The 25,618-nt window shown below is 34.7% G+C and overlaps 1 protein-coding gene across 1 annotated transcript in view; it reads left to right on the top strand.

Annotated features, from left to right (window-relative positions):
* The window catches only part of DOCK2 (dedicator of cytokinesis 2), a 159,987-nt gene extending 136,012 nt beyond the window's left edge, over positions 1-23,975 (top strand). Inside the window, 16 exon segments of the mRNA XM_010718884.3 lie at positions 242-361; positions 1,828-1,917; positions 2,278-2,382; positions 4,279-4,420; positions 5,725-5,774; positions 5,777-5,805; positions 8,471-8,555; positions 9,474-9,560; positions 10,853-11,029; positions 12,374-12,457; positions 15,824-15,961; positions 17,494-17,621; positions 19,105-19,285; positions 20,577-20,697; positions 21,658-21,800; positions 23,157-23,975. Of these exon segments, the coding sequence (XP_010717186.2) occupies positions 242-361; positions 1,828-1,917; positions 2,278-2,382; positions 4,279-4,420; positions 5,725-5,774; positions 5,777-5,805; positions 8,471-8,555; positions 9,474-9,560; positions 10,853-11,029; positions 12,374-12,457; positions 15,824-15,961; positions 17,494-17,621; positions 19,105-19,285; positions 20,577-20,697; positions 21,658-21,800; positions 23,157-23,231 (1,755 nt within the window). The 3' untranslated portion in view covers positions 23,232-23,975.
* Positions 23,976-25,618: the final 1,643 nt, after the last annotated feature.

The raw sequence follows: 25,618 nt of genomic DNA, 5'->3' as shown, positions 1-25,618 counted from the left end.
GCTGAGGAGCAGGGAGGAAGATGGTTAAAAAATGTTATGTCTATTCCTGTTTATCACATGAAGTACAGCATTGTTTGAAGTGATGCTGAAAATGTTCCCAGTGCCTTTTCTATTATCACTGCGGAAGGATAAAAAAAAAGTAGAAAAAAACAACTTGGAATAGCTCAGATTTGGTGGAGGTTGAGGATCAAGATGTTGAACTCCAAATTCAGGGCTTATTTTAATGTGTTTTAATCCTCAGTGGTCAGATGAGCAGTGTGCACCCCAGGTCATGTCAACGGAGTTCCAGTGTTCACAGACCTATCGACACTTGAAAGAGAATCTATATGAGAAAATCATAGAATACTTTGACAAAGGAAAGGTAGAGTTGTGGGGTTCTCTCTGTCAAAAAATCTCTTACTGTGTTATTTTATATAGTAACATTTAATGACTATTCTCCATAGAAAATGTTTGTTTCATTATTGTGTAGGAAATACTACTTGAAATGTGGGTCAACTAAAAATTCTGTCCTGAAGGCTTGTTCACAGGGTACATCTGTTGTGTATGAACATGTTCTTTCAATAACCACATTTGCAAAGAAAGAGGTCAGTAATTACAAGTATCTGTCAGGCAGTAATAAAATAAATGTTGAGTGTACTTTCCCTTGCTAGGGAAATAATAAGGACACCACAGACTGTATTTCTAGACTATTCAGTCATTATCTCCCCCAAAAAACAGAGTTCAAACTGGGCACATTTTTACAGAGAAGTCTTAGAATTACATCCTAAAATTAAAAAACTAGTAGTTTGATGTTCAGTACCTGGATCTAGTTCAGTTTCTTTAAAATCTGTGCAGGAAACGTAGTGTCATTTAACATAAGGTCCTGTTTTATTAATTTGCATTGGAAATAACCATGATATAGCAGTTACCCCCCAGAGTATAAGAATAACCAAATCCTCATGATTTCTATTATGCCTAGCCTTCTGGTTCTCCTTACATAGAGCAGAGAAGGTTTGCAGGCAGCTGAGTGCCCCTCTCAAATTCAGAGCTACTTAGCCTAGGGGTACATAGCACTCTGTAAAAATGATGATAATGCATATGACCAGTAGTAACCTTACATCAGTAAAGAGTTAGGCTCAGAAAAACTATTTTGTCTCCTTTATTCTGAATAGAGACAAGACTTGTAGAATTTGAGAAATATCCTCAGGAGTGGGAATATCTATTTGCTTTAGGACCACTCTTGTGCTGCAAACCAGAAAATGCCTTTAGCAGAGAAAAGTAGTCCTAGTTTTTCAGTGCAGTTTTGTAATTCCTTACAGTAATTTTTGGAGGTAGCTGTTAGGTAGTGTGGAAAGAAACAAGCTGTGTTTCCAAGCAAGGAGTAATTTAAGTCTAAGCGTTGTAAGTTTTTAGCTAACCAGGAAAGCTGTCAATGCCAGGTTGTTTGTGAAAAATGTATGTTTTTGAATTTTTTAAAAATTGAAATGTTGGTTTTGAGAGAGGTCCTGCCTCATATGCTGCTCTGTGCTTAGATGCTATCTAACTTGATGACTTACTGCTTGATTATTATATCTGAAATTTCAGGTGATTTTTGGCAATAGAAAATTGCCAAAGAAAAAAGTAGATTTATTCCCTTTGTAAATCATCTTTGTAAACACTTTTATTCTCCATGTTAATTTGCTTTCCTAAAGTTTATGGTTGCTGGGCTATTTCATTCTAAATATACGGTTGATAAATGACTGCAATTTAAAGATGGCATCATCAGTGCAATTACAGTTAAACAGTAATGTTTTAAAGACATGTTTGTTAGTATTGGATTTACTTTTTGAATATGTGGGTACGTTGCAGATGTGGGAAGAAGCTATATCGTTATGCAAAGAACTTGCAGAGCAGTATGAAAAGGAAGTTTTCGACTATGAGCTTCTAAGTCAAAATCTGGTAAGATTATATACAAATCTTCAAATTATTTTCATCACAGAATTTAGCAGTTTAGAGCTATCAAAAATATAGAGCTACTTATGACTTGTAGTCCACAATTGATTTTTATTTAATTTGTTGAAGAGTTGCTTTGTTGTATTACAGAATTCCACTGCTAGAGATTCATAAATAACTATTTCATAAAGTTATATGGACATTTACTTACTACAGTATTTTGAAACTATAGATGAGATAACCATGTTCTTATTTTGAGCAACAAAATGTGATGTATAAATCAATGGCTATAATACTACTGCAGAAGGTAGTAATAAAAAAAAACCAAAAACCTGAAGTAATTATTGTGACTGGTTTTGCCTTTAGGTTCAACAAGCAAAGTTCTATGAAAACATCATGAAAATTCTGAGACCTAAACCAGATTATTTTGCTGTTGGATATTATGGCCAAGGATTTCCTACATTTCTAAGGGTAAAACTATTTCATTTTTAATTTTTTTCAATCTGTTTTCATGTGCTTATAAAATGGTACTGTATATTAATGCAAAGAAGTCACTGGGGATATCTGACTGGAATTTAATTCTGCTGGGATACAGGATTGTTGTTCAACATCTACTGCCATCCCTCCAACATCTGCTTCTGCCATCAAGGGCTAATGTAATAAAATAGGAGGCATTACTTTTGTGGCAACCATTGTATATCACAGATATACTTTTTGCATCATACCAATGCTCTCTGTGACCCAACATTATGTCTTTAACAGCAAGAAATAATAGAGAGCTAGAGTAAGAGAGAGTAAGATATATACGGTGTGTGTATGGTGCTATTGATCTGGTATATATTCCCTATGTAGCTGATAAAGGGTTTCCTGTATTGGAGGTTATACTGTTCTTTATTGGAACACGATGAATTACTCTACAATGAATGTTTCCAATCTTTTTTCGGAATGACTGTCCCCCAAAACATACTGTGATCATTAAAACACTGTGTTGGATATTTACTGCTGTCTTTTTCTGATCACCTGGTAATTTCTGTGCACTAGTTCTTGCTTTCTGAGAGTGATTGAACAATTGTTCTTTCATCATTTTCTTCATGCCACTCATGATGGGTTGTTCTTTTAAAGATTTGGTTCATTTAAATATTGTTTCCACAGGAACCCTTCCTTATTTTTGTACATTCTGGTTCCCTTGCTGTAAATTTTCTAGTTCATGGGACAACAGAACAAGAGTATACCTAGCATTTGAATGTGGATTCATTGTGATTTTGATGTTTCTTGTTTGTTTTCCTGTTTTCACTCAATTCTTGAATTTCAGATCTCTAATATTCAGTGAGCTGAAATGTTCATCCCAACCATCTTCTATTACACTGTTGTTGTTTTTTTCCTGTAGCATCTACTTACATATCTTAGAACAGTTTCTCAAGTTCATATTGTTTCCACTGAACAGACCTCCAGCTGTTGAACGTACTTTCTCTCTTTTATTTTCTCCATTTTTGACTACCATGTGAGAAAATCAAGAACTTGGAGGGCCTGTTGTTTTTTTTTTCAAGAAGTTTGCCAAACTTAAGAAGTCAAGCACAATTTAATTTTACTTCAAAAAACATTTTTAAAACATAATATATTATTGCTTTAACTCCAGTAGTGACTGTCTTCAAAAAGGAGAATTAATCAAATATTTGATATTTTTCTCTAGGAAGAAAAAAAATCATACTGAATACAATGACTGTGGTAGCTTTCTTAATGCTCAAGGAAATTAAAGAAATAGAAGACTCCTCTTTTGTGGCCTTGAAGGCCAAAGTTCCTTGAAAGAATTGGAAGACATGCTAACGTGGCAACTTTTTCTTCTGCTTTTATATAACTATCCTGTTAAGTGAAGTAAAATGAACCACAAAGGAGCACACTTGGGGATAAACTCTATTGTAAATTAGGGCATTCTATTACATCAAGAAGAAGGAGCAAGCACAGTAGAACTATATACTATTATTAGAAAGCTGTGAAATTGTGGAATTTGGACCCAGATCATGTTTGAAAGAAAATCCTTTCACATGAGAGACAAGAAGAAAAGAAATTTCAGTGCGTTACTTACCCATCCATTCTGATTTTATTACACTCTACCAGGAGCATCCTCAGTGATGATGCCAGTTTATCTTCATTCTAATGCTCAAAAGTATTGACTCTGGAGAGTCAGCAAACTACTTCATGACCTGGACAAAGTCAGCTGTTCTTTATAGTTATTAGTATTCAGGTATCAGCAACGCTCATTTAAAAATTTGGTGACCTTATGGTATCCTCGTAGTGATAAACACACACACCTGCAATTTCTGCCTCAGCATCATACAGCTCAAGGAATCTGGTATTTATTCCTTGCAGAACAAAGTATTTATCTATCGTGGGAAGGAATACGAGAGGAGAGAGGATTTTCAGGCTCAGCTGATGAGTCAGTTTCCCAGTGCAGAGAAGATGAACACCACCTCAGCACCTGGAGAGGATGTGAAAAACTCTCCTGGTCAATGTATCCTTGAACACTAAGGAGGCCATGGAATGAAAGTGGTTTGGGGAAACCTGTTCCTAGCAAGAGTTGAACTGTGTGCAACAAACATTTTCTAAATCTTATTGTAGTGGCAGTTCAGTTTGCAGTTTTATTATATCTTGAATGTTTCTAATGGACTTTTCCTAAGATGTTTGCTCCTGTTTCTTAAACAATTCTAAGATGTTTGTCTCTTTCTCCATTTGTTCAGTTTCATGCATGGTTTAACTTTACTGTCTCTGAGTGGCAAAATCAGTGAAGAACATGTAAATTTGCTGAGGTTAAAGCAGCAACTTATCTATTACTTCTCATTCTTCATTTTTGTGACTTGATGTTAATTTCTTCCTTGAACATTGTTTTGTCTGGAACTGCACTTCTGTATTTCTTTTCAACATGAATATGGCTTATTTTCTTAGAAATTTTCCTAGGAAAATTGGCACATCCACACCTTCTAGAATACCCTAAATTATTACATCTTTTTCTTCATATTCTGCCTCAAATTATGACTGGCTGATCAGATACGAGATCACTTCATTGTATCAGAATTTTGTTCAACTGTTGTTGTTCCTTAATTAATTTTCAAGGAAATTTTCTAATGCTTTGTTTGCTCTCTTGAGTTAATTTTCGTGCAACTGTAGGAGTGCTGCTTTCTTTTCACGCTCAAAGGGCTGAAGTATGAAGCATTACAAACTTGTCCAAAATTGACGTTATGTTTGAGAGTCACGATTTCATAAATTTCATTATGTCTTAAAACATTTTATTTTGGGGGGATCATATGTTTCAGTCCTTTCTGTAAGTAGAATTTTCTGAAGCCTATTTGCATGTGATACATTTACAGATCACGCCAGACTAACTCATAACACTTCAGTAGAAAAAGAAAATATCAGGTAGATGGGCTGCTCAGTGAGATTTCTAAAACAGAGTGTTAAACATCATGACATTGCCCATGCTTAAAGGTGAATAGTAAAATTGTTTACGTCAGATGTTGATGTTATTTATGTAAGTTGCCTTTAAGATTTTAATTAATGAGTCAGTGTGATAAATTACGGTAATAATTTTTAAGTTCAGCAAATAATAAAAATGCCCAGTTCAAAATTAATGTATTTTTGCTAGTTAGTACTCTAGTAGGTTTTTTTCCTTTTTTTCTTTTTTTTTTGCCAAGAAAGCTCCATAAATGAAACCCCAAACCCTGCAGATTTTTCATCAGGATATCTTTCTTCTTTCACAGCAGCATATAAACTATTTCATGCTGATTGTTAATAATATGACCTTGACGCTCACAATTTCAGACATACAGTGTTTTACAGTGCAACCAGTCTTGGAGGAGCAACCTAGATTCAAAATAAAGCAGTACCTGATCAAATTATAAAGTAAGTGAATTTCTGTAATAATTGAGTGGAATTCAGTCCATACTCCTGAAGTTACAACAATTATTTTGTGAACTCAGCCATTTGCCAAGATTTAGAGCTTCTATTGTGTTCATTGACTGATGTATTTCTTAGGCAGTTCATGAAAGAACATCTGTTGCTAAAGGAATGGCATGTGGTTATGAGGCACGAGAGAATCCATGCTTTGGGTTCAAGTTCTGGAGTTTTCAACACAGCTTCAAATACAAGTGGTGAAGAGAGGAGAGTTAGAAGTAACTGACAGTATGAGCATTTTTGAGTTGAAGGCTCTCTCACACATAAAATCTTTGATTTACTTGCAAAGTGCACAGTGCTTTTTGGCAACTTGGTTGTAGTTGTACAATCAGAATTGTGTAAAGAAATAAGGGAATTGAATTGTCCAAAATATTTTGAGAAATGATTGCCTAACTCCTCCAAATTCTTAATTCAATGCTGAACATGTTCGACATACTTCATCCTTCTAATTGTTTTGACTAGCATTTGGCTAGTGATGGTTCCTTCCAGTAGGTCATGCCAAAACTGCATATAGTACCTACTGGAGTACTGGCTGTGAGATTTTGGCTTGAAATCTCTTCAAGCTGATGAAATTTTGCAGTCTCAGAAAAAAAGCAGAACAGAGGAGGCTTCCTAGTCAGATGATGGAAGGAACATAAGGGTTCTTATGTTTGCAAACACAATTAATAAAAGCTGTTGCTTATCACAAGCACCTCAGTGGAAAATTTCAAGATAATGTTTGTTAGCTTGTAACATAAAGACAGCAAGAAGTACATAGGCTGTGATTAAAGGCAGCTCATATTTTCTACCTTTTCTTGTCAGTACCTTGTGAAAGCGCAAGGTTCATCTCCCTAACTAAAATCAGCTGAAACATGCCTCTTAAGCTAGAAGTTTTCCAGCAAATCTGTGGCACCTGCATTTTTTTTAATCCAACAGAAGCTTTGCAATGCCTCCACACTTAGACAAATAAGAAGCAAATATAAATGTTTTCACAACACGCAGCTTCAGCCCTCCTAAAAGAGGCTGAAGATAGAGGGGCTTGTTTTTTTATCAGCTGATATGAATTAATTCCTGACTGTTCCACAGTTGGATTCAAACCAGCTTTCACCTCTGTCTGCAGCCTGATCTGCAGAATCTCTCCTCAAATTGCTGTTGGGATTTTTTTTTTCAAGCTTGCCAAACTTAAGAAGTCAAGCACAATTTAATTTTACTTCAAAAAACATTTTTAAAACATAATAAATTATTGCTTTAACTCCAGTACTTACAACACATGCCCAGATAAATAGAGTAGGCACAAACACAAGTTTTGTAGTGTAAAATAAATGATATAAAAAATAAAATAAATTATATGGTCCCAATTTCAACTGGAACTCATTTTAAAATCATGATCTCACAAAACTTGCTATGTTTGACTTGACTTCACTGTAGTGCCAGCTACATTTTGAACTTACAATAGATATATTTAGTGAAGTGCTCCACATAAAGTGCAATGTTCTGTCATATGGGAGATTTTGTAATTGCTTGTCTCAGCTGCAGAATTCTGCCAAGCTGTTAATTTAATCTGGCCTTAGAGGAAATATTTATTTTTATAAGTGCACTTAATTAGGCATTTAATTGTTTGTTACATAAGTTGATGGCAATGCATTTATTCTATCAAAAAGCTTTAAAATATCTGCCCTTTCAGATGGGATGGCATAAAGTGATCTAGCTAGGTACAGCACTATTCTCCTCTTTCATTAATTTATTGATGAAGATAATCTTGTTAATTTGAATATCTCAGCTGGTTGGGTCTCTATTGGTCTGTTTCCTTCAGGCTTCCAAAACATGGCTTTCTGAGACATGTTTTGCTCTGCAAAATTACCTTTTGTTTTATATTGCTTGAAATTGATCATACTACTGGAAACCAGAGAGAGGTTATATTGAAGCAGAACACTTAGCCTAAACTGTAGCAAGTGCTAAAGAGTGACTGGTTATATGGGAATGCACGTGCACAGTGATTGAAATGATGCATTAACTAAATAGGATAGACCATAGCATAGATTTCTTTATATTAATGTCTGCTTCTAAAGGTGTTTATATACATTTTCTTATCTGCCACAATAAATTATTAGTTATGGCCTCAGATATTTAGCTTATTGAATGACTGTGTATTGTGAGTAGAACTTTTAGATTAAATGGATTAAAATGATTTGTGATGGTACACGAATGAAAAATCACATGTATTTCTGTCAAAGTAAATATATTCTTTTTGTTCACTCAATTGTTTTTTAAAAAGCATACTCCTTTTAGAAGAAAAGCAGAGAGTATGTCACAGTAACAGAACAGGAAAGCAAAAATCTTCTCTAAGCCATCTTCTGGAGGTTCTAACATTAATCTGGAAGTTACACAAGTTGTAGAATTTTCGTACCTCAGAAGTGCACCCAGTCCCATGCTGAAGCAGCCTCTTTGCAAAATACTCAATCATCATTTCTAGATAAAGTAGCTGTCTCAAGAATTTTCAGTCATGGAGTTTTTTTCTTCCCATTAAATTTCCTTTTAATTAAAACTAATTCAAGCTGTAATAATTCACTGTGATAACAAGATAAATAAATATGTGAACTCTGTATTTTACAAAATTCTTTTTTAAATCTTTCAGCTTTTATAAGTCCAACAATGTCCACCGTTTTCACTATTCAAGACCTGTTAGAAAAGGATCTGTTGACCCTGAAAATGAATTTGCTGTAAGTAAGCAAATGACAGAGTGATGCACTTCTGGTAGATATGACTGACAGAATTCTGATCCTTTCTTAGCCTCATACTACACATTCCTTGCAAAAATACACAAAAAAAAAATGTTATTTGCATGCTGATGATCAGTAGTGTCAATTGTTTCACGTAAGGAGCTTCTTATCTACTGTTAAATAATTCAGATGCTGATCTACCCTGACATCCCAGCTATGTGCTGTATTATCAACATCGGTGGTGTGCACTGGGCTCCTTTCCAAGCTGGAGAGTTTTTAAAATATTTATACACATTTCTATAAATTGTTTTACAAATAACTAAGTGGTTAATGTCTTCATTCTTGATAACAATAGACAGTGTCCATGCTCACTTCAGATATATGGAAATGAGTGTGGTTGGAGTACATTTTTATTGCATTCATTGTTACATTTCTCACTAGTGGCAGGTTATTTAAGCTGATATTTCTAAAATAAGGAGTGGTAGAGCAAATGCAGTAGAGGCATTTTAAAATACTGATAGCTAGTCTTCTTCAGAAGGCATGGAGGGGAAGTAAGGATGCTGGCATATTATTTTAGGGCTATTACTGCTTTTAATTGCAAAAACATATTTTGAAAGTAGAGGTCATTTAGTCCCAGTTATTTGATGTGTAATGGCAAAGTAAGGAATAGATACTAAAAGACCAAAGGATAATTTTCTTTTTCCTGTGCTTTGTGCAGGCCTAATGTTTGAAGAAGATCTAATTTGAAATCTGAAAACAATTTGTTTAAATAGCTATGATAGATTCATTTTGCAGTGTCTTTTCATGCAAAGATAAATATGCATGTTTTGAATCTTCAATCTGACGTTTCAGAAGACAGAAAAGATTAAAGTTTAAATCCTGAAGTATCATTTTCTCCCTTATATATTTTTTTAATAGTCTATGTGGATTGAGAGAACATCATTCATTACAGCATACAAACTTCCTGGAATTTTACGATGGTTTGAAGTTGTCTCCATGTCACAGGTGTGTATTAACATGCTAAGAAACTGCATCGTTTCTGTAAATATAAATGAATGATCGTGTTCAGAATAGTTTGTGAATTTGTCACAGAAGGCAGACTTGTCACTTATTTTTATATGTACAAGCTGGCAGTGTTTATTTTTTTTTACAACTGTGATAGTTACATATTGATCAATATAACTTTCATCTGATCTATGGTTTTACGACCAAGTCCTAAAAGATTTGAAAAAATCTATAGTTCTACTGAATTATAAGTTATTCACATACACATAGTTTTATAAAACTAAAAAGACCATTTTATCTCTGTACTGAGCTTAAAAGTCGTTAGCGGAGGTTAGGTATTTCCTCTGTTACAGTGATACTGTCGTTTCATTTTATTGAATTAATTTGAATTGAATTAATTTGAATGAATTAATACATTCGTTTGAATATGAATACATTCATTCATAGATGAATTTATTGACTCTTCATCCAAGTTTCTCATAAAACTTTTAGAAGAGAAATCCACTTGGCTCTCATAACCTCTTGGTTTAAATTAGGCATTGAATGAATAAAGAGACAGGCATTTTATTTGCCTTTATTTATATTTTATTTATTTATATTATAATGCATCAGAACACAGAACAGCAGACAGGTACACACCCAAGGATGGTCTGCTGCTCCTTGCACTTGGTTCAGGTGGTGCATTTGGGGGGTTGCCTCTTCACAGCATCTCTCCTGCACTTAGAGCAGCATTTCACAGACACAAGAGAGGATGTGCTTCTGTGTGCACAAAGACCATTTACACCTCATTCTGAAATATGATTATGGTGGTGTCAAACCAAACTCTACTGCTGAATTTCTGAGCCATTTAAGAAAGTATATAGGAATTGTTATTGTACATACATAGCTAAGATGTCTTTAATGCAAATTCTAGCCTAGAAGATGGAAATAAAGATAACTGGCTCTTTGTTCTATTTCTATGCATTGAAATACACTATCTACAACTTAAATGGCATAATCAATAGCAATGATTTGATTTAACTGTCAAAATGACATAGTACCAAATACTTGTCTTTGAATTGTATTTCCTTTGTGTAACAGATTACTGAAATACAAGTAACATTCAAGTCATAAAAACTACAAAAAATGAATTCTTACAAATGAGAGATTTTCAGCTGAAAATACTTTAATTTTCATAAGTAACGTATCTAACATATCTAAATGTGCAATTCTATTTATTTATCTGGATAAAGTTAGAAATAATCTATGTCGAGATTTAATATATATCTTTCATCTTTTTTATTTCTTTTTAGACTACAATTAGTCCTTTAGAGAACGCTATTGAGACTATGTCCATGACAAATGAAAAAATTCTGATGATGATTAACCAATACCAGAGTGATGAAAACCTTCCTATCAATCCACTTTCGATGCTTCTGAACGGAATTGTTGATCCAGCTGTTATGGGTGGCTTTGCTAAATATGAGAAGGTAGGAGAGATTATTTTTAGATGTATACATCCTGGTCCTACTTGATGGTGGTACACTTTCTCTCAAGTAGCAGTGAAGACTCAGCTGGGAATACGAAGGCCACAACTTCATCAGTTAAAAGATTCTTGTACGCTGGTCACCTCTGATCAGGAGTCATTCAAAGCAGAAAGTAGCGTAGGTCCAACATAGATACTGGGAGAGTAATAAGCTCAATATTAATAGCAATTAAAAGAATAATCTATATTTTATATATGTGTGTACATTTTCTACAAAATGTAATGAAAAAGGCTTTCACACATCAAAAGGTTTGCTCTGGAATAAGCAAATCAAGTTTATGCAGCAGTAGGGCTGTAGGCTTTAGATGTGTTACATTATTATTAGTGTTTCTGAGCAATTGCAGTCTTTCTGCAGAGCAGTATTTGTTAAAAATTAGAACACAAATATATCTTTTTCTGCTATACATGGAAAATTGGACATCTTGAGGAACTAAACTGTAGCAAGTTTGTCCCTGAGGCCACTTTGTTGAGGGAAAAAAAAAAAGAAAGAAAAAAAGGCAGGAATGTTTAATAATTCATATATTCATTTTTTGATTGAATTCTAAATTATTAAAGTTTACAATGAAATTGAATGTAAAACTACTCCATAGCTGTAGAGATTTATTATTTCTGCCTGCCATTTCCTGATGAAACGTATATGCCAGTAAGCTCAGCATGCTAGATGGGCTGCAAGCATGCTGAATGGATGGTATATATATTTACATGAACACACACATAAAATACTTTCAGTAAGCATGATTTACTCTGATGGACTGTGACTTATGCCATGTTAGTCATAAAGTATCACTTCTTCAAATAGTTGGCAGTTACAGACAACTATTCTTCCTTCATACTTGGAGGGTGGGGGTGTGGAAGACAAGTCGTTTTTTGTTCAGAAAAGGGTAGTATGTATGTAGTACCTAGCTCTGCTTAAGTATGACAACATTTTCTTTATAACATTACATAATGTTAGTGTAAGGTACTTCAATAAATTTCTGATTTTAATCATGTGGCTCTCCAAATTTGTGCATTTTTAAGTTTCAATGCAAGTTTACGAAACAAACAATAATTTCTTTCCCACAGTAAGTGTCTCAAGCTGAGAAGTGTTTTATGAAGAATGAATATCTTAACAGAGCTCCTCAGTTCTCAAGTTATATAGCAATTAATTATAGGAGCACCTGGTTAAGAAGCATGCATATGTCTTTTAATTTAATGACAAATATTATGGTAACCTGTTAGAGTCTTTGAACCAATCACTGATCTCTTTATTTGTTGAAATGATGGACTGAATTATTTTTGTTTGTCTCAGGCTTTCTTTACAGAAGAATATATCAGAGACCATCCAGATGATCAAGAAAAGCTAAATAGACTTAAAGATCTAATTGCTTGGCAGGTAACATCTTTCTATCAGCAGTTAACTAAGGCTTCCTCAGCTGCTTTTTTTTTTTCTTTCTATGACTTTCTAGCAGGACAGTGTAGCATCATTTAGAGGACTTTGTTAATTTTACTGTTTTTGTACCAATGCCAAACTTTTACTTGATTTTTTTTTTTCTTCACTCTTCACTCCCCACTGTGAGGAGGGAATAGAAGAATTAGATTCTGGTTAGAAATTCTATACCTTTTGTTTCAGAATATGTTTAGTTCTAAAAGCATTACCTATTTATTATCTTATTTAAATACAAATGATTTCTGCTAAAAAGAGAAAAGGATTTAAACCCTTTCAGTTTAAAGCCCAATAGGAAGCATGAATTCTGTTACAAATCCCCTGAGATCACTGATAAAACAGCATGACAGTAATTCTTTAACATGTGATGTAGCATAAATTGCTGCAATGCTCTTGGGGATCTAAACTGCCCAGTCCTTCAGATTTGTTTTTTTTTTTTAATCTGAAAAATAGAAGAAATGGCTTAATTCCAAAAATTACATCTTATTTCCTCAGGATAATGCTACCAGAATCAGGGGAATTACCCATACCAGCTTCCTATGGCCTGGGGAAAGCAGTGGGCCAGAAAAGAATTTAAGTACTTTGTGGAAAATACCATTTGGAATGGTTTATCAAAATGTGTATATAATAGGCTATGTTCGTGGTTAAAAGGTTCAAGACTTCAAACTCAGGTTGTATATTTAAGGACTGCATGAAGTGATTGGAAAACAAGCATTTGCAAGCATGAATTGTCTTGAGCTCTTTCCTAGAGGCAGCTTTGTTTTGTTGTTTTTGGGGGGTTTTCTTTATTGTTGTTTGTTTATGGATTGGTTGGTTTGTTTTACATGAGAAATCTTAAGAAATCTTAATGAAATGCTAGTTGCTCATAGCACTTATTTTCATACTCAGTGACCATTCAAGATTGTTGCTACGTGTTTGTTTTATGGCAAACAGCATGGAATACTGCTAGCGAATATTTTGAAATCTCATCTCCAGGGGAAAGCAAAATATTCTGCCTATACTAGAAGCACTGAGGTTGTTTCTTGTTTTGTTTTTAAGCCAACTAACCTGCAGAGCTCTTTTGTCCTTGCAGATAAGAATGTACTCACACGAGGTAGTAGCAAGAAAAAAACTCTATTTCTGCTAGAATTAAGGGAAAAAACTCTTCTCATGAGCATTTCCTATGATAATGGAGAAGAGAAAACATGACCTCATAAATTCTCAGTTCTATTTGCATTATCTCATCCAAACAGAAGTTATTGACAGCAATACATGGCATAATGAATGACTATGAGGGGAGACTTTAACTTTTGCACAACATATTTTGTTAAGAAAACTCTGAGGTCTTCTGAAACCTAGATGATTTAAATGAGAAAGAGCTGTTTGCTGTGTAAATTAATATACATAGCAATTGCTGTATCAAACTAAAATATAGTGATCTCCTTGCAAGAGACATGTAATGAAATAATGTGAGCAGATCTGGAATGTTACTATCAGAAGTGTATGGCCTAACATATTTCATTTCTATGTTCCATATCTCTTTCTTTGTAGTATCTGACTCATTTAAAAAAAAAATAAATCCTTCTTGCTGGCTTAATCTGATGCCATCCTTTTAAAAAGTTGGACTAGTAACAGCAAGAAACCTTTTGTTCCTCTTGCAGCCTTGAAAAACTATTTGAAAAATTTATTAATTGAAAGGAATCTCTTACTATTCTCTTAAAGTTTTTGATGCTTCTTCCCATCTCATTTTAATTCCTCACCGTTTGGTGATTTCTTTGAGTCACCAACCTTAACAGCTTTCTCCTGTATCACTGGCCAACACTGGCTCATTTTCTGAACATCAGAAGTACTCAGTGGATGCAGTGCTATGAATTGATGGTTGTAGCATGAGGAAGTAAAATAGTAATCTGGACCTGGCTTGGTAAATCTCTTAGGGAGTATAGATAGATCTTTTGTCTTCAATAGATAAGTTTTTAATACCATGTTTCTAAAAGGTGCATTGAATTGAACTACAATAAAAAACAAGGAGGTTAATGAAGAGTGATGTATACAATATTAATTGCACTTATATGGTCAATACTCAAAAAGGAATCTAAGTGGATTTGAAAAAAAAAAGCACAGAACAAAACACACAAGAAAAAATTTTACTGGGAAGTAGCTAAAGCTCTGTAGTAAAGTAGTTAGGAAGTGTTACCTGCAGAAGGGTAGACAAGTCTGTTGCACAAATCTCATGAATCACCATTTTCAAGGACTGAAGAGTAATGAAAAGTCATTCTATTTTAAAGAGAAACACCACAATTTTGTCTTCATGAGTACACTTATTAAACAGCCTGTAAAAGTATGTCATCCACCATCTTCAAAGATACTTTTTATTTGTTTTTAACTGGATGTTATTAATATAGCAGAGATATCAGTAGCAATATAAAAGCAATGAAAGGAATTTTAGGGAAGAGAAAACAGAAAAGTACTATAACTATCATACTTGCTTCACTATACATTTACTTCATTTTTTTATTTGACAAGCAAGCTGTTCCATCTGGCAAAGGGCGAGGATTTTTAAGAAATTTCAAGTAGAAGGAGTTGTTTCATTAGCTGATACAGAAATACTTTTTCCTAAAACATTCCTGAAATATGAGTTTGAGAAAAGGGAAGCACAGGGGTAACACAATGTAGTCAGTTTGGTTAGTGAAAACTGCTTCTGGTTTGAGTCGTTCTTTCTGTACTGAAGAACTTACTGATTTATTTTTGAGATGTGCATAATGCAAAGGAAATCTGCAGAATAAATTCCAGGAGAAAGGAAGAGGTCACCTTTCAGTAATGAGGCATTAGCATGCTAAATTGCTGCAAAAATTGTCAAAATGATCACACACTTAAGCCTCCAGTAACTGATTTCAGTGAGCCACTTATTCCTCTATTTGAAAGAGTTTGAAATGACTTGCTGAGAGACCATGTGGATAATTTTCATCCCTGCCATATTTCTTATAAACCACGGCAGGCATCTTCAAGAGCAGGTATCTAAAGATTTTCTTACTTATTTTAAACTCACATGTTTCATTTCATAAGACTTTAACATTAAATGCAAAGTACAGAAAAAAAAATTCACTATGACTGAACAAGTCCACTTTCTAGAGCCCTTTCCAGCTGGTACTGATTTGCCTCTTTGCTGCTCCTGTACAGCAACATCACTCCTGGTCACCTCAGCGTCAGCTAATAAATCTATCCATCAATCACAGTAACAGCTTTGTAGTTCATTTAGCAGATAATCGAAATAGAGTTAGAGGACCTGTCAGACTCAGTTGATATTCTCACTTTTTTCTTCCTTTTGCCCTCTTCAAGATACCCTTCCTGGGGGCTGGAATTAAAATTCATGAAAGAAGAGTTTCCGAAAACCTTCGTCCTTTCCATGACAGAATGGAGGAATGTTTCAAGCATTTAAAAGCGAAAGTGGAAAAACAATACGGAGCCAGAGAATTGGTATTGGTGTCCTTTTTAACTCCTTTCTTCTACTTTCTTTACTTAGTACATATCATGTTCTTCTCTTCTAAACAAAAGCATGTACTAAATTTTTGTTTCTCATGAGTTATCTTGTGATCTGAAGGTAATAAGACCTGAGTTTTTTTAGCCAGATAGTTGATGAATCATCTGACCTATTAAGCATTCCTCATTTTGAAAGATTTGGAGTATGTTATTATTTATATTAAAATGACAATTCTTTTCTGCTTCCTTATAGTATTTCTACTTCCTTACAAGGAAGTAAAAGCAAATTCTTGTGCTTCTCAGATTTTTAGTTTTTCACAGTATCTTAGAGCTTTGATCTGAAATTCGTTTTCCTGTGCTAACTACTTCAGCTGTATTGTGAAGTAGAATCTATAATGTAAGTAACACTAAAAAAAATTAGTTGATACTAAAAAGAAATACGGGAGAATAGTGGCATTACTGCCATTTTGCCATGTCTACTTCTCTTTGATAGCTGGCAAGTTTTTTTTTATTAAAAGAGAAGGAAAAGTAATGCACGAAAGCTCTGCAGAAAAAAAAAACCTTGAAAATAGTTCTTGGCACTGAATATGTTTCCAAATCTTGTGAAGATCAGTCTTGATACAAACAATGTGGAAAGCCAAATACTTTCTGAATAATGAGGAAGAAAAAAAAAAAGCCTGTGTTTTAGTCTGAAATGTTTTTAAAATGTAGTAGATATGTTTAAATTGTGATCAACTGTAGTTGCCTGGAAAAGTAACTTATGGTATTTGTGCACTGGGAAATGCTCAAAAATCTGGCTTATTTCATGATGCAGTGATGAGCCAAAGGCTGCCATGCTCATCTCAGAAATATATGACCAAGAAATGAACAGAGCACACTATAATTCTGCATCCCAGAGGTCAGTCCTGAAGAAAGAAAACAATTCTAGAAGTGCTGTTCTTGTCTCTGCTTTATTAGCAATGAGGAACAAGAAAGCATTTGGAAATATATCAGATTTTTTTCAGTTAATTTGGTATCAGGCTGCAAAGTATAAATAATTGTCAACATCAAGCTGATTAATATTTTCATGCTTTGCAGAGAGATGTGGTGTAACATATGATTTTGTACAAGATGGATACATGAGAACATGGAGAATCCTCCTGTTCTTCCTGTCTGGCTATTTGGGAAATAACAATTTTGTCTTCGTCAGCAAACATATAATGAAAAAGGCTATATTAATGTGCAGTGATGGCAGAAGCTGTTGTATTGAAGACAGAACATGATTAAAGTCTTCTAGGAAGGACAAACTAAAGCTATAAATTGCATTTTGTTTAGCTACTCACTGTAACTTAGATCTTGAGAGGTCTTAGGTTAAGACCCTAGGAGTGTATCCAGGAAGAGGAAACAATCACAGTAATTAATGGTAGCAAATAACTTCACTTATACCAACTGTTAAAACATCTGTGCTGTCTTTAAACCTAGAGAAAAGGGATGAAATAAGGTTGACCCAAACGTGCTTGATAGAAAATATTCCTCTATTCATCTTATAGCCAGATTTTGATGACAAGAGAGTGGGACGGCCAAGATCAATGCTGAGATCCTATCGCCAGCTGTCGGTTATTTCAATGACTTCCATGAATTCAGACTGCACCACTCCAAACAAAATTGCTCCAGAAAGGTTGGTCATTCTTTGAGTCCTGTTTTTAAGCCAGTTTTATGGGATGAAACTAAAAGATTTACTAGAAGAATAAAGAGGCATTCAAGGTTAAAGCCCACTAGCAGTCTCTTCAGGCTATGCAGAAATTATTTAAACTTTCGTTATCATTTCCTCCAAACAACACTCGAGTCTCACTCAGGAAGACATTTCTTCAGAACAACCTGAATGACAAAATAATTAATTGAAAAACATAAAGAAATGGGGAGAAGGACGGGTGTCCTCCTATACTTTTTTAACTGCAACTCTGGAAAAAAAAGTTGTGGAATTCCAAAGAACAGTTGTAGATATCTTTGTTTAGTTTTTCATCCACAAGTTGTTTTGAGTGCTTAAAAAATGATCCTTTGGGCACAGAGTTTCTTCACAAGCAAAGCATATATAAAATGGTGCAGTGTTTGTGATTGTTTTTTAACATCTGATCTCTTTTTTTTGAGAATTTGGCTTATGAAAAGTAGAAGGTCTAAAGGTGTATGACAGTAACTTGGAAGTCAATTTGCCTAAGATCTGCCTATCTTCTTGCATATTTGACTGACAGTTCAGTGTTAAACCCTTTTTAATTTAATTAAATTTTAAATGATCCCAGGTTTGAGTTTTCTAACAAAGTTGCATAGTATCACTTTATGAGGTTTTTTTCCTAACATTCATATCTAAGTGTGTAGCACACAACCATGATTTGTGTCGTATCTACCAACTCATGTCTCTAACAAAGCTGGGCACCTCATATGTAACCAGGAAACTGTATCTAAGCAGCTGAGTCATGCACCTGTTGTGCTTTCTCATGATATGGTCTCTCAGATGGCTCAGCAAAGTAACGTATTTTGCTTTACCTGTTTGTAAGCTGTAAAATAATATCAGCCCCCATGTTCAATTTCATCAGCAGAGAGGGAATAAAGCTAGCATTAATTTCATATTTTTTTTTAATTAAACTAAAAATAGCCCAATATTTAAATCATAAAGATTTTAAGAGTGTTGGAGGAAGATTTTATCACTACATGCACTGTTGTCGCATATGCTGAAATAAAAAGGAGGATGCATTTAAAACATGATTAGAGACAGTATTACTCCTGTTCCACTGTGTTCAATAACAGGTCTTGCTTCCAGCACCACCATCACCCCACATAAATCCTCTTTATGAGATCTCACCCCATCTTCTCTAGGAGTACTTGAGCTAATGCACACATGTTCAAAAAGAGATCTGTGCTTCTTACTACTGTTTTACAATCTTTACAACATTTGAAGACATTGTAATACCTCCTGAAAGGCAGGCATCTTTATTAGTATCTACAGTTGCTAGCTGAAACACATCACGTACTTTCTGCCAGTGGTTAGAAAGTCAAGGGAAAGGATGACCTGCATTTATATTTCACGGGGAAATTATGTCAGAATACAAGTGGCTTTGAAAATATCATTCAGCAACTTCTCTGTTTTTTCTTCTTTGCTCGTGCAGCTTTGATCTGGAAGTAGCGCTACCGAAACCAGTGAAGTCAGAATTGGAGAAGAATGCTCCACAAATTAATCCTAACCCTGAAGTTAAGATGAGAAGGTCCAAAAAAAGAACAAAAAGAAGCAGTGTGGTGTTTGTTGATGAGAAGACAGCACCTGATATTTCCATCTCTGATATGAAATGTGTATGTTACTGATTCAGTCATATTTTATAATCCATAAAAAGAGGAAATCAATCCTTTTCTTATCCAAAAAATATATATATCACATAGAACTCTAGCTGTCATAAAAGGAAATACACAGGATAGAGAGGCAATCTGACCTGCTGTGAATGAGGTTTGTAAGATACTAAGAAACAAATCAGTGGAAAAATCAGATATATTCTCTATATGTTTATGATGACAGATAGCATAGCTTTATAGCTGCAGAATTCCAAAGTCTGTTTAACTTAAAATGGAGTACTATATTGTGAGGGTTAAACATGCTTTCCTGTTGAGAGGAAATTCACTGTGCTGACACTTCATGGCAGCTCCTTGTAGTCAGGGCTATTTCAAAAGTGATGAGTCCTGTAGTTCTTGTACTTTGTTATGGAACATGCAGCTGTTAGAAAACTGCAAGACTGCAAACAGTGTTCCTCAAATGGTATCAGACTGAAGTTTGGAAGCACTGGTGTCTCTCACTTCACAGATCATCTGAGTGCCTTTATCACACTAATAGATCATTGAATGTCTTATATAATGCACACAGTGTTTGAGGTTTTTTTTAATACTTTAGTCCTCAGGAGACTTCATATAGTGTAAAAAGAATTTAAAAAATCTCAAAGATGTCCTCTTGATAGACAAGCCCTATCTAAATTAAAATATCAGGCACTGCATGACTGCTGAATGAAAAAGAGTGCAAGTCATTTGATCAAAAATTTTGGAGGAATCATCAAAGGGAAAGTGAGTTGAATAGAGAGCTAAGATTCTTTTGGGAGATGAGTATCTTAGTTCAGAGCTCTTCTAACTATTCTAATCAAGTCTTAGAGAGATGGTTTTTTATCTTTACATATTAACTTGAAACTAGCAAGCAGTTAAATTCACGTCTGAAAAAGTTTTCTCTCTTTTTATTGACCTATGAGTTCAAAGATCCCTAAAAGAATAAGGGGGAAAGGTACATTGCAGGAAGTTACACTGACCCATTCTTTCTTAAGGATAGAAAAGGAAGGAAGGTAAAAACTCGATTCACTGCAGAATGGTTGACTTTTGGCTGATTGGCTATCAAGTTCAACATTTGATTTCACAGTTGAGAAAATTTTGAATGAAGCAGGACAAGCTTCTAGTCCTATCATTAGTTAAGTAGAAGAGGTGATACCCACCTTGCCAGAACCTCCTTTCAGACATATCTCATATCCTTATCACAAAACATTATTTTGCTTGGATCTTTGTTCCTTATATCCCACTTCATTATTAATAGCATTACACTATTTTAAAACAGCTGTCAAGGAAATACGAATTCATGAGCGACACCAACCTCTCAGAACATGCAGTGGCACCTCAGAAAACATCTGTTCTCAAGCAGATGAGCTCTGTCAGTCGTTCTATGCCAACAATTCCAGGTAAGCTCCTTGTGGTAAGACTGTGAGCATTCTGCACTTCTTGGCAACTTAAGAAAATGATGAAGGGATTGCCCTGAGCAGAAGCAGGCAGCTATCTGTGCGTGGCCCTGAGCTTCTGAGACAAAGATTACATCTTAAGTGTGCATTGTGCATGTGAGGCTGGACTATTGCTTGATAACACCACTACCTAGTACTAACATACAAGTTCTAAAAATCTTTCTGGAGCTCAGGATCTTGCTTCCTTGTATGGTATGAGCATTCCCTTGTGTTCAAAAAGGCAATGTTTATTCATCTTCTCTGATCTATAGGGCATCACTTGCAGAAGCAAGGGCTTCTCTAGTCTTCAGTCAGCACAGTATCAGAGGGTTTCATGCAGGAAGAAATGCTCTGTAGCTTGCTTTGGCAGGTGAATTTCCCCAGAGATTGCCCAATAGTAACGTTGTCAACTTCTGCTATTCATTTTAGAGAATAATCTTATAAGCCTTCCTCTGAGAAAGAGGAAGGGGAAATGAAGTAACACAACTGCCCACAGGAAAACTTATGACTGTGTAATAGAGAAGGGAAAAGTATAACTTAAACTTATTTCTAGGCCAGAGTATACAGACAAAATGTTGCACAATTTCAGTGTCCTTTGCCCCATGCTTCTTCCATACCATATCTGGCTTCTTAGCTTGCACTTCATCTAACCCTCTCATTGTCCCTATCTTTTCTATATGGCTACAACAGGCATTTATTACAATACAACAGTAGTTTCCTATCCAGACTCAATCTATGAATCAAATGTATTGATTTTTTTTCACTGTTCATTTAGAATGCAATGAAGCTCAGTATTCTGAGGAGTAAGTTTAGATTACAAAAGTCTTTTTTCTCTCTAATAATTGCATTAGATATTTCAAATTCTGCTTTATCTCTCTCTGACTCTCCTTTTTTGTTTTGTTTTGTACAACGGTCTGTTCTCAGGATTAACTCTGTCTGTCAGCTCTGTGGCACCTGATGAAACAATTGCATCACACAGGCTGAGTCAGCCAGTGTTTCCTTCCACTTCAGATGGTGATAAGAAAACCGTCAAGAAAAAGAAGGTGAATCAGTTGTTTAAAACAATGGTAAGTTCTGTGTGTTTATGGTAAAAAGAGCAGCCTCTTTAAAAATTCTAAGCTACGAAAATGAAGTCATTTTAAAACATCATGAGACTTTAAGTTAAACCGTTATCTTTTTTGCTTCTCTCATCAGAGAGAGAAGTGGAAACTCTATGGGTAAGCAAAAATTTGCCTCTGACTGCTTTTTGAAGTTAGGATGTACTTGATACGTTTAACATAAAGGCGCAGATGTGCACTTCTGCACCTGTACCACAAGAGGTCACATTTGACCTGCTGATTTTCTCTGACTTATATATATAACACTAGCAAAACCAGTAATTTCTTGTTCAGTTGAGTTACATTGTGCAGTTTCACTAGCATCAGAGTAAGGTAATCATTGCATATATGGCAAATGTGAGGAGTGTGAGTTAGTTTCTGCTGTATGAGATAATTGTTATAAAGAAGAAATAGGCTTACGCTGGAGTAAATGTGTCTGGAAAGAGTTTCCCTTCCTTCTAAGTAGTAAACTTTTCTCTGACTTGTGTGGAAATTTCAGAAGATTAAACACCACTGAATTTAATGCAGTGTGTGAGAGAAACAAGAAAAAGTATGCAGTGCAGATATCAAGATTCAAAGGTTTTTGAGTTATCCCATTATTTTTAGGTAGGAGAGGATGACACACAGATGCTTGTGGCTATTGACATACATAGTGCTTAAGCATTCTGTGACATCTGTAATGTTTTACATGTTACCTCCCTACTGATATTTCAAATAAGATTGATTTCTGTATTTTGTTGACTTTTTTCTTTTTTTTTTCTTTTTTCTGGTGAACAGGTTTCATGTCCATCCATTAATTCATGCAGTTTATATATAGATATATATGAAAGTAGATGCTTCCAGAACAATATTTAGTATATTCAGCAGTTAGATGTTTCCATACTCATTTATTTCTGGTATGGACAAAAATACTCCTAATTTGAAGCTTGTAGAGTGTAAATAATGTTCAATTTATCAGGTAATGTTCTTTTAAGGCTGAGGAGTAACAACTCTTCAACATGACCTCATCCATACACGTTCAAATGTAAACTGCATATGAAATTAGAACAAAATGTCCCTTTTTTTCAAATCTAAAAAAGCACTTGATAAGAATGCTTTTAAAATTTACTAATATACTGCTTGCACAGTATCACTGAAATACTGTGAACAGGTTTAAATATAGATTTATGGTTCTGCAGGATAGAGAAATGAGTTTAAACTATGAAAATTTGGTCAATGATTTTTTTCTCTAACCACAGAGTATGGGCACAAGCTAGTAATTGGTATTACTGAACCCAATATAATCATCATTTTAACACCTGTCACTCTGTTCCTCTCTTTTTGCAGCGAATTTCCAGAGTTCTAGAAGATGGAAAGCAGCCTGTGGAGCAGCATTTCAAATCTTCATCTACAGACCTATAATGCATTCTGTTAAATAACCACTTTTCAAACAAAAATAATTATATATACATATGTGTATATATCCTATTTTGGACCACTGTCTACTGTAAAGAGGGGCACCAACAATATAGGTGACTACTAGAGAGTATGAACAAAGTTATTCATGGGCTCTGATAACAGTTACACCATACAGGTACAGGAATAATATCTAAAGCAAATATTACAGGATGGGTTTACTGGGATACAGAACAGGAGTTTATTGAGCCTCTGGTTATACAAATCAAAGAGCCTTGTGTTTTCCCTGTGCTAAAAAACTCATTCATGGTAAGAAAGATGCTAAAAGGTCATCTGCAGTGCTTACCATATATATCATTTAAGTCCTGTTCTTTTCAAAGAGCATGTGAGTTCTGCTATCTTGTAGCTTGTATAGACACATTCTGGTTACCTTTAAACTACTGCTGGCAGTGTGGTCAAGGCAACAGATGGCTCAGTTCAAAACAGTCACTAAGATTATACTCTGTGGCTGTTGGATTTACAGTCCTCAAGTTCTTCTGCTGCTCCTACCACACTGACCTGTGTCCTCGTATCTTTCTCAAAGTTGAGTCTTTGTGCCACTGTATGATCAGGTTATTTTCAGAATGGCAGCTATTATATTAAAGCTGTGCAAAAGTTTACTCAGATGTGTACAAGTGGATGTGACAACCAGTGGTGTGATAAACAAAAGTTGCATTTTCTGCTGTTTATCAATAAAATATTAAAACCTTACTTGCCTTGAACCTTTCTCACTGGAATATTTATATTTGTTACATATGTCAATAGCTTCTTACTGACAGCAAGTGGAACTATCCAAGCCCAAGGCTTCTGCATCCCAAATAGGTTTTCTGTGGTTACAGTTGATGAGGTAGAGTTGGAAGTTAATGCCTAATCAGCATGAAGTTATACAGCAACACAGGTCAGCATTTCACTTTTCTTTTTTAATAACCTGACAGTTCTTTCTAAAGGTAAGTAGTTTGTCCAAAATTAAAAATTTCTCAAGGAGAATAATTGATTTCCTTCACATGCACTTGGATACTTCAGGCATCTGTCAAAAATAGAAACATTTATAGTGTTGTGGATAGGAGGCTGGTCTTACTGCCATTTATGTGGATATGGGAAGAAAAAGAGATAAAAATTATTCCTTGCTAAGTGGTGGAATCAGTGTAAAGGCAACTTGAGTTTGTTCTGTGCCTGTAAACAATTTTATGTTCTACATGAATAATTTAATTAATTTGGACTCTCTGCAGATTGTCAATGTGAAGCTGTTTTCTTCAGAAATAATTAGCAATTGTTTTCTGTGAAAAGTTTGAAATATTTGCCATAGGAGCTAATGCTGCACTAAAATGCAGGATTCATTAATACTAGATTTCTAAGTGATGAAAATGATCAAAGGCAGAAAACCAAAATGGGTCTAGCTTTAACACTAACTACAGGGTTTGTTGGCATGGAAATCGGATGTATTGTTTTGGCTTCATTTTCTTTTCACAGCTACTTGATGGATAATGCTTCTGAGGAAGCATACAGGAAAAATATCAAGCTCAGTTTAATAGAGTTGTTATCTCTCAGTGGGATTAAGTGAAAGGCTGAGGGGTGCATCTTTTGCATCTTGCTAACCCGAGGGAAGAAGGAAGAGGATGCCCAGGTTGTCCTTCACTATTATTTGTAGATACATTAAAGAAATACTGATATCACAAAATCAAATTAGTTTAAAGAAAAAGTTTAGTTATACTTCTAAGGAATGAGGAAAGGATGAGTCAGTATCCATTTATTCTTTACAAAGACACTAAATGTTATCTTCTGCCTATTATATCCTGTAGCTATGCTTGTATGTGAGAATGGAATAACAGATTATTAGCTCAAGCTGTTATATGAACAGTAAATACAGTGATTCAAAATAGAAATGGGTGAAGAGTAGAAAGAAATGAAGAGCACAAAGACAAATACCAGCAAAGCACAAGCATGATGTCAAAATCAATTCTGATGCTGACTGTTTAAGTAGTGGTTTAAGGTTCATGGCTGTGTTTTGATTCAGTTTGTGTAATTTGTGATCAAGGTTTTAGATTCACTCTTAATTGATGAAGTGTTAGTGAATTTACATTAATTGTCCAATATCACAGATTCAAAACTCTATGCCAGTCTGATTCTGGATGCCTTCCAAGCTTGAAATAATGTAAATCAACTCTGAGCAGAAAAGAAAAAATAACTAAGAAAAAATAACTGTCAAGAAAGAATGGAGTATACATGGAACTGGGATTAAAAGATGTTGTTTTGACATGTAGGAGCTCATAAGTTTCCAGAAACTGTATATACTGACATTTAGTCCAAATAAACAACAAGTGATGGTATGGGATAATAAGGTGCAAGTGCAGCAA

The sequence above is a fragment of the Meleagris gallopavo genome, chromosome 15 (genome assembly GCF_000146605.3).
Source record: "Meleagris gallopavo isolate NT-WF06-2002-E0010 breed Aviagen turkey brand Nicholas breeding stock chromosome 15, Turkey_5.1, whole genome shotgun sequence".
NCBI classification, from domain to species: domain Eukaryota; kingdom Metazoa; phylum Chordata; class Aves; order Galliformes; family Phasianidae; genus Meleagris; species Meleagris gallopavo.
Note: the sequence above shows the minus strand (reverse complement) of the source record. Positions and strands in the feature narration are given on the sequence as shown.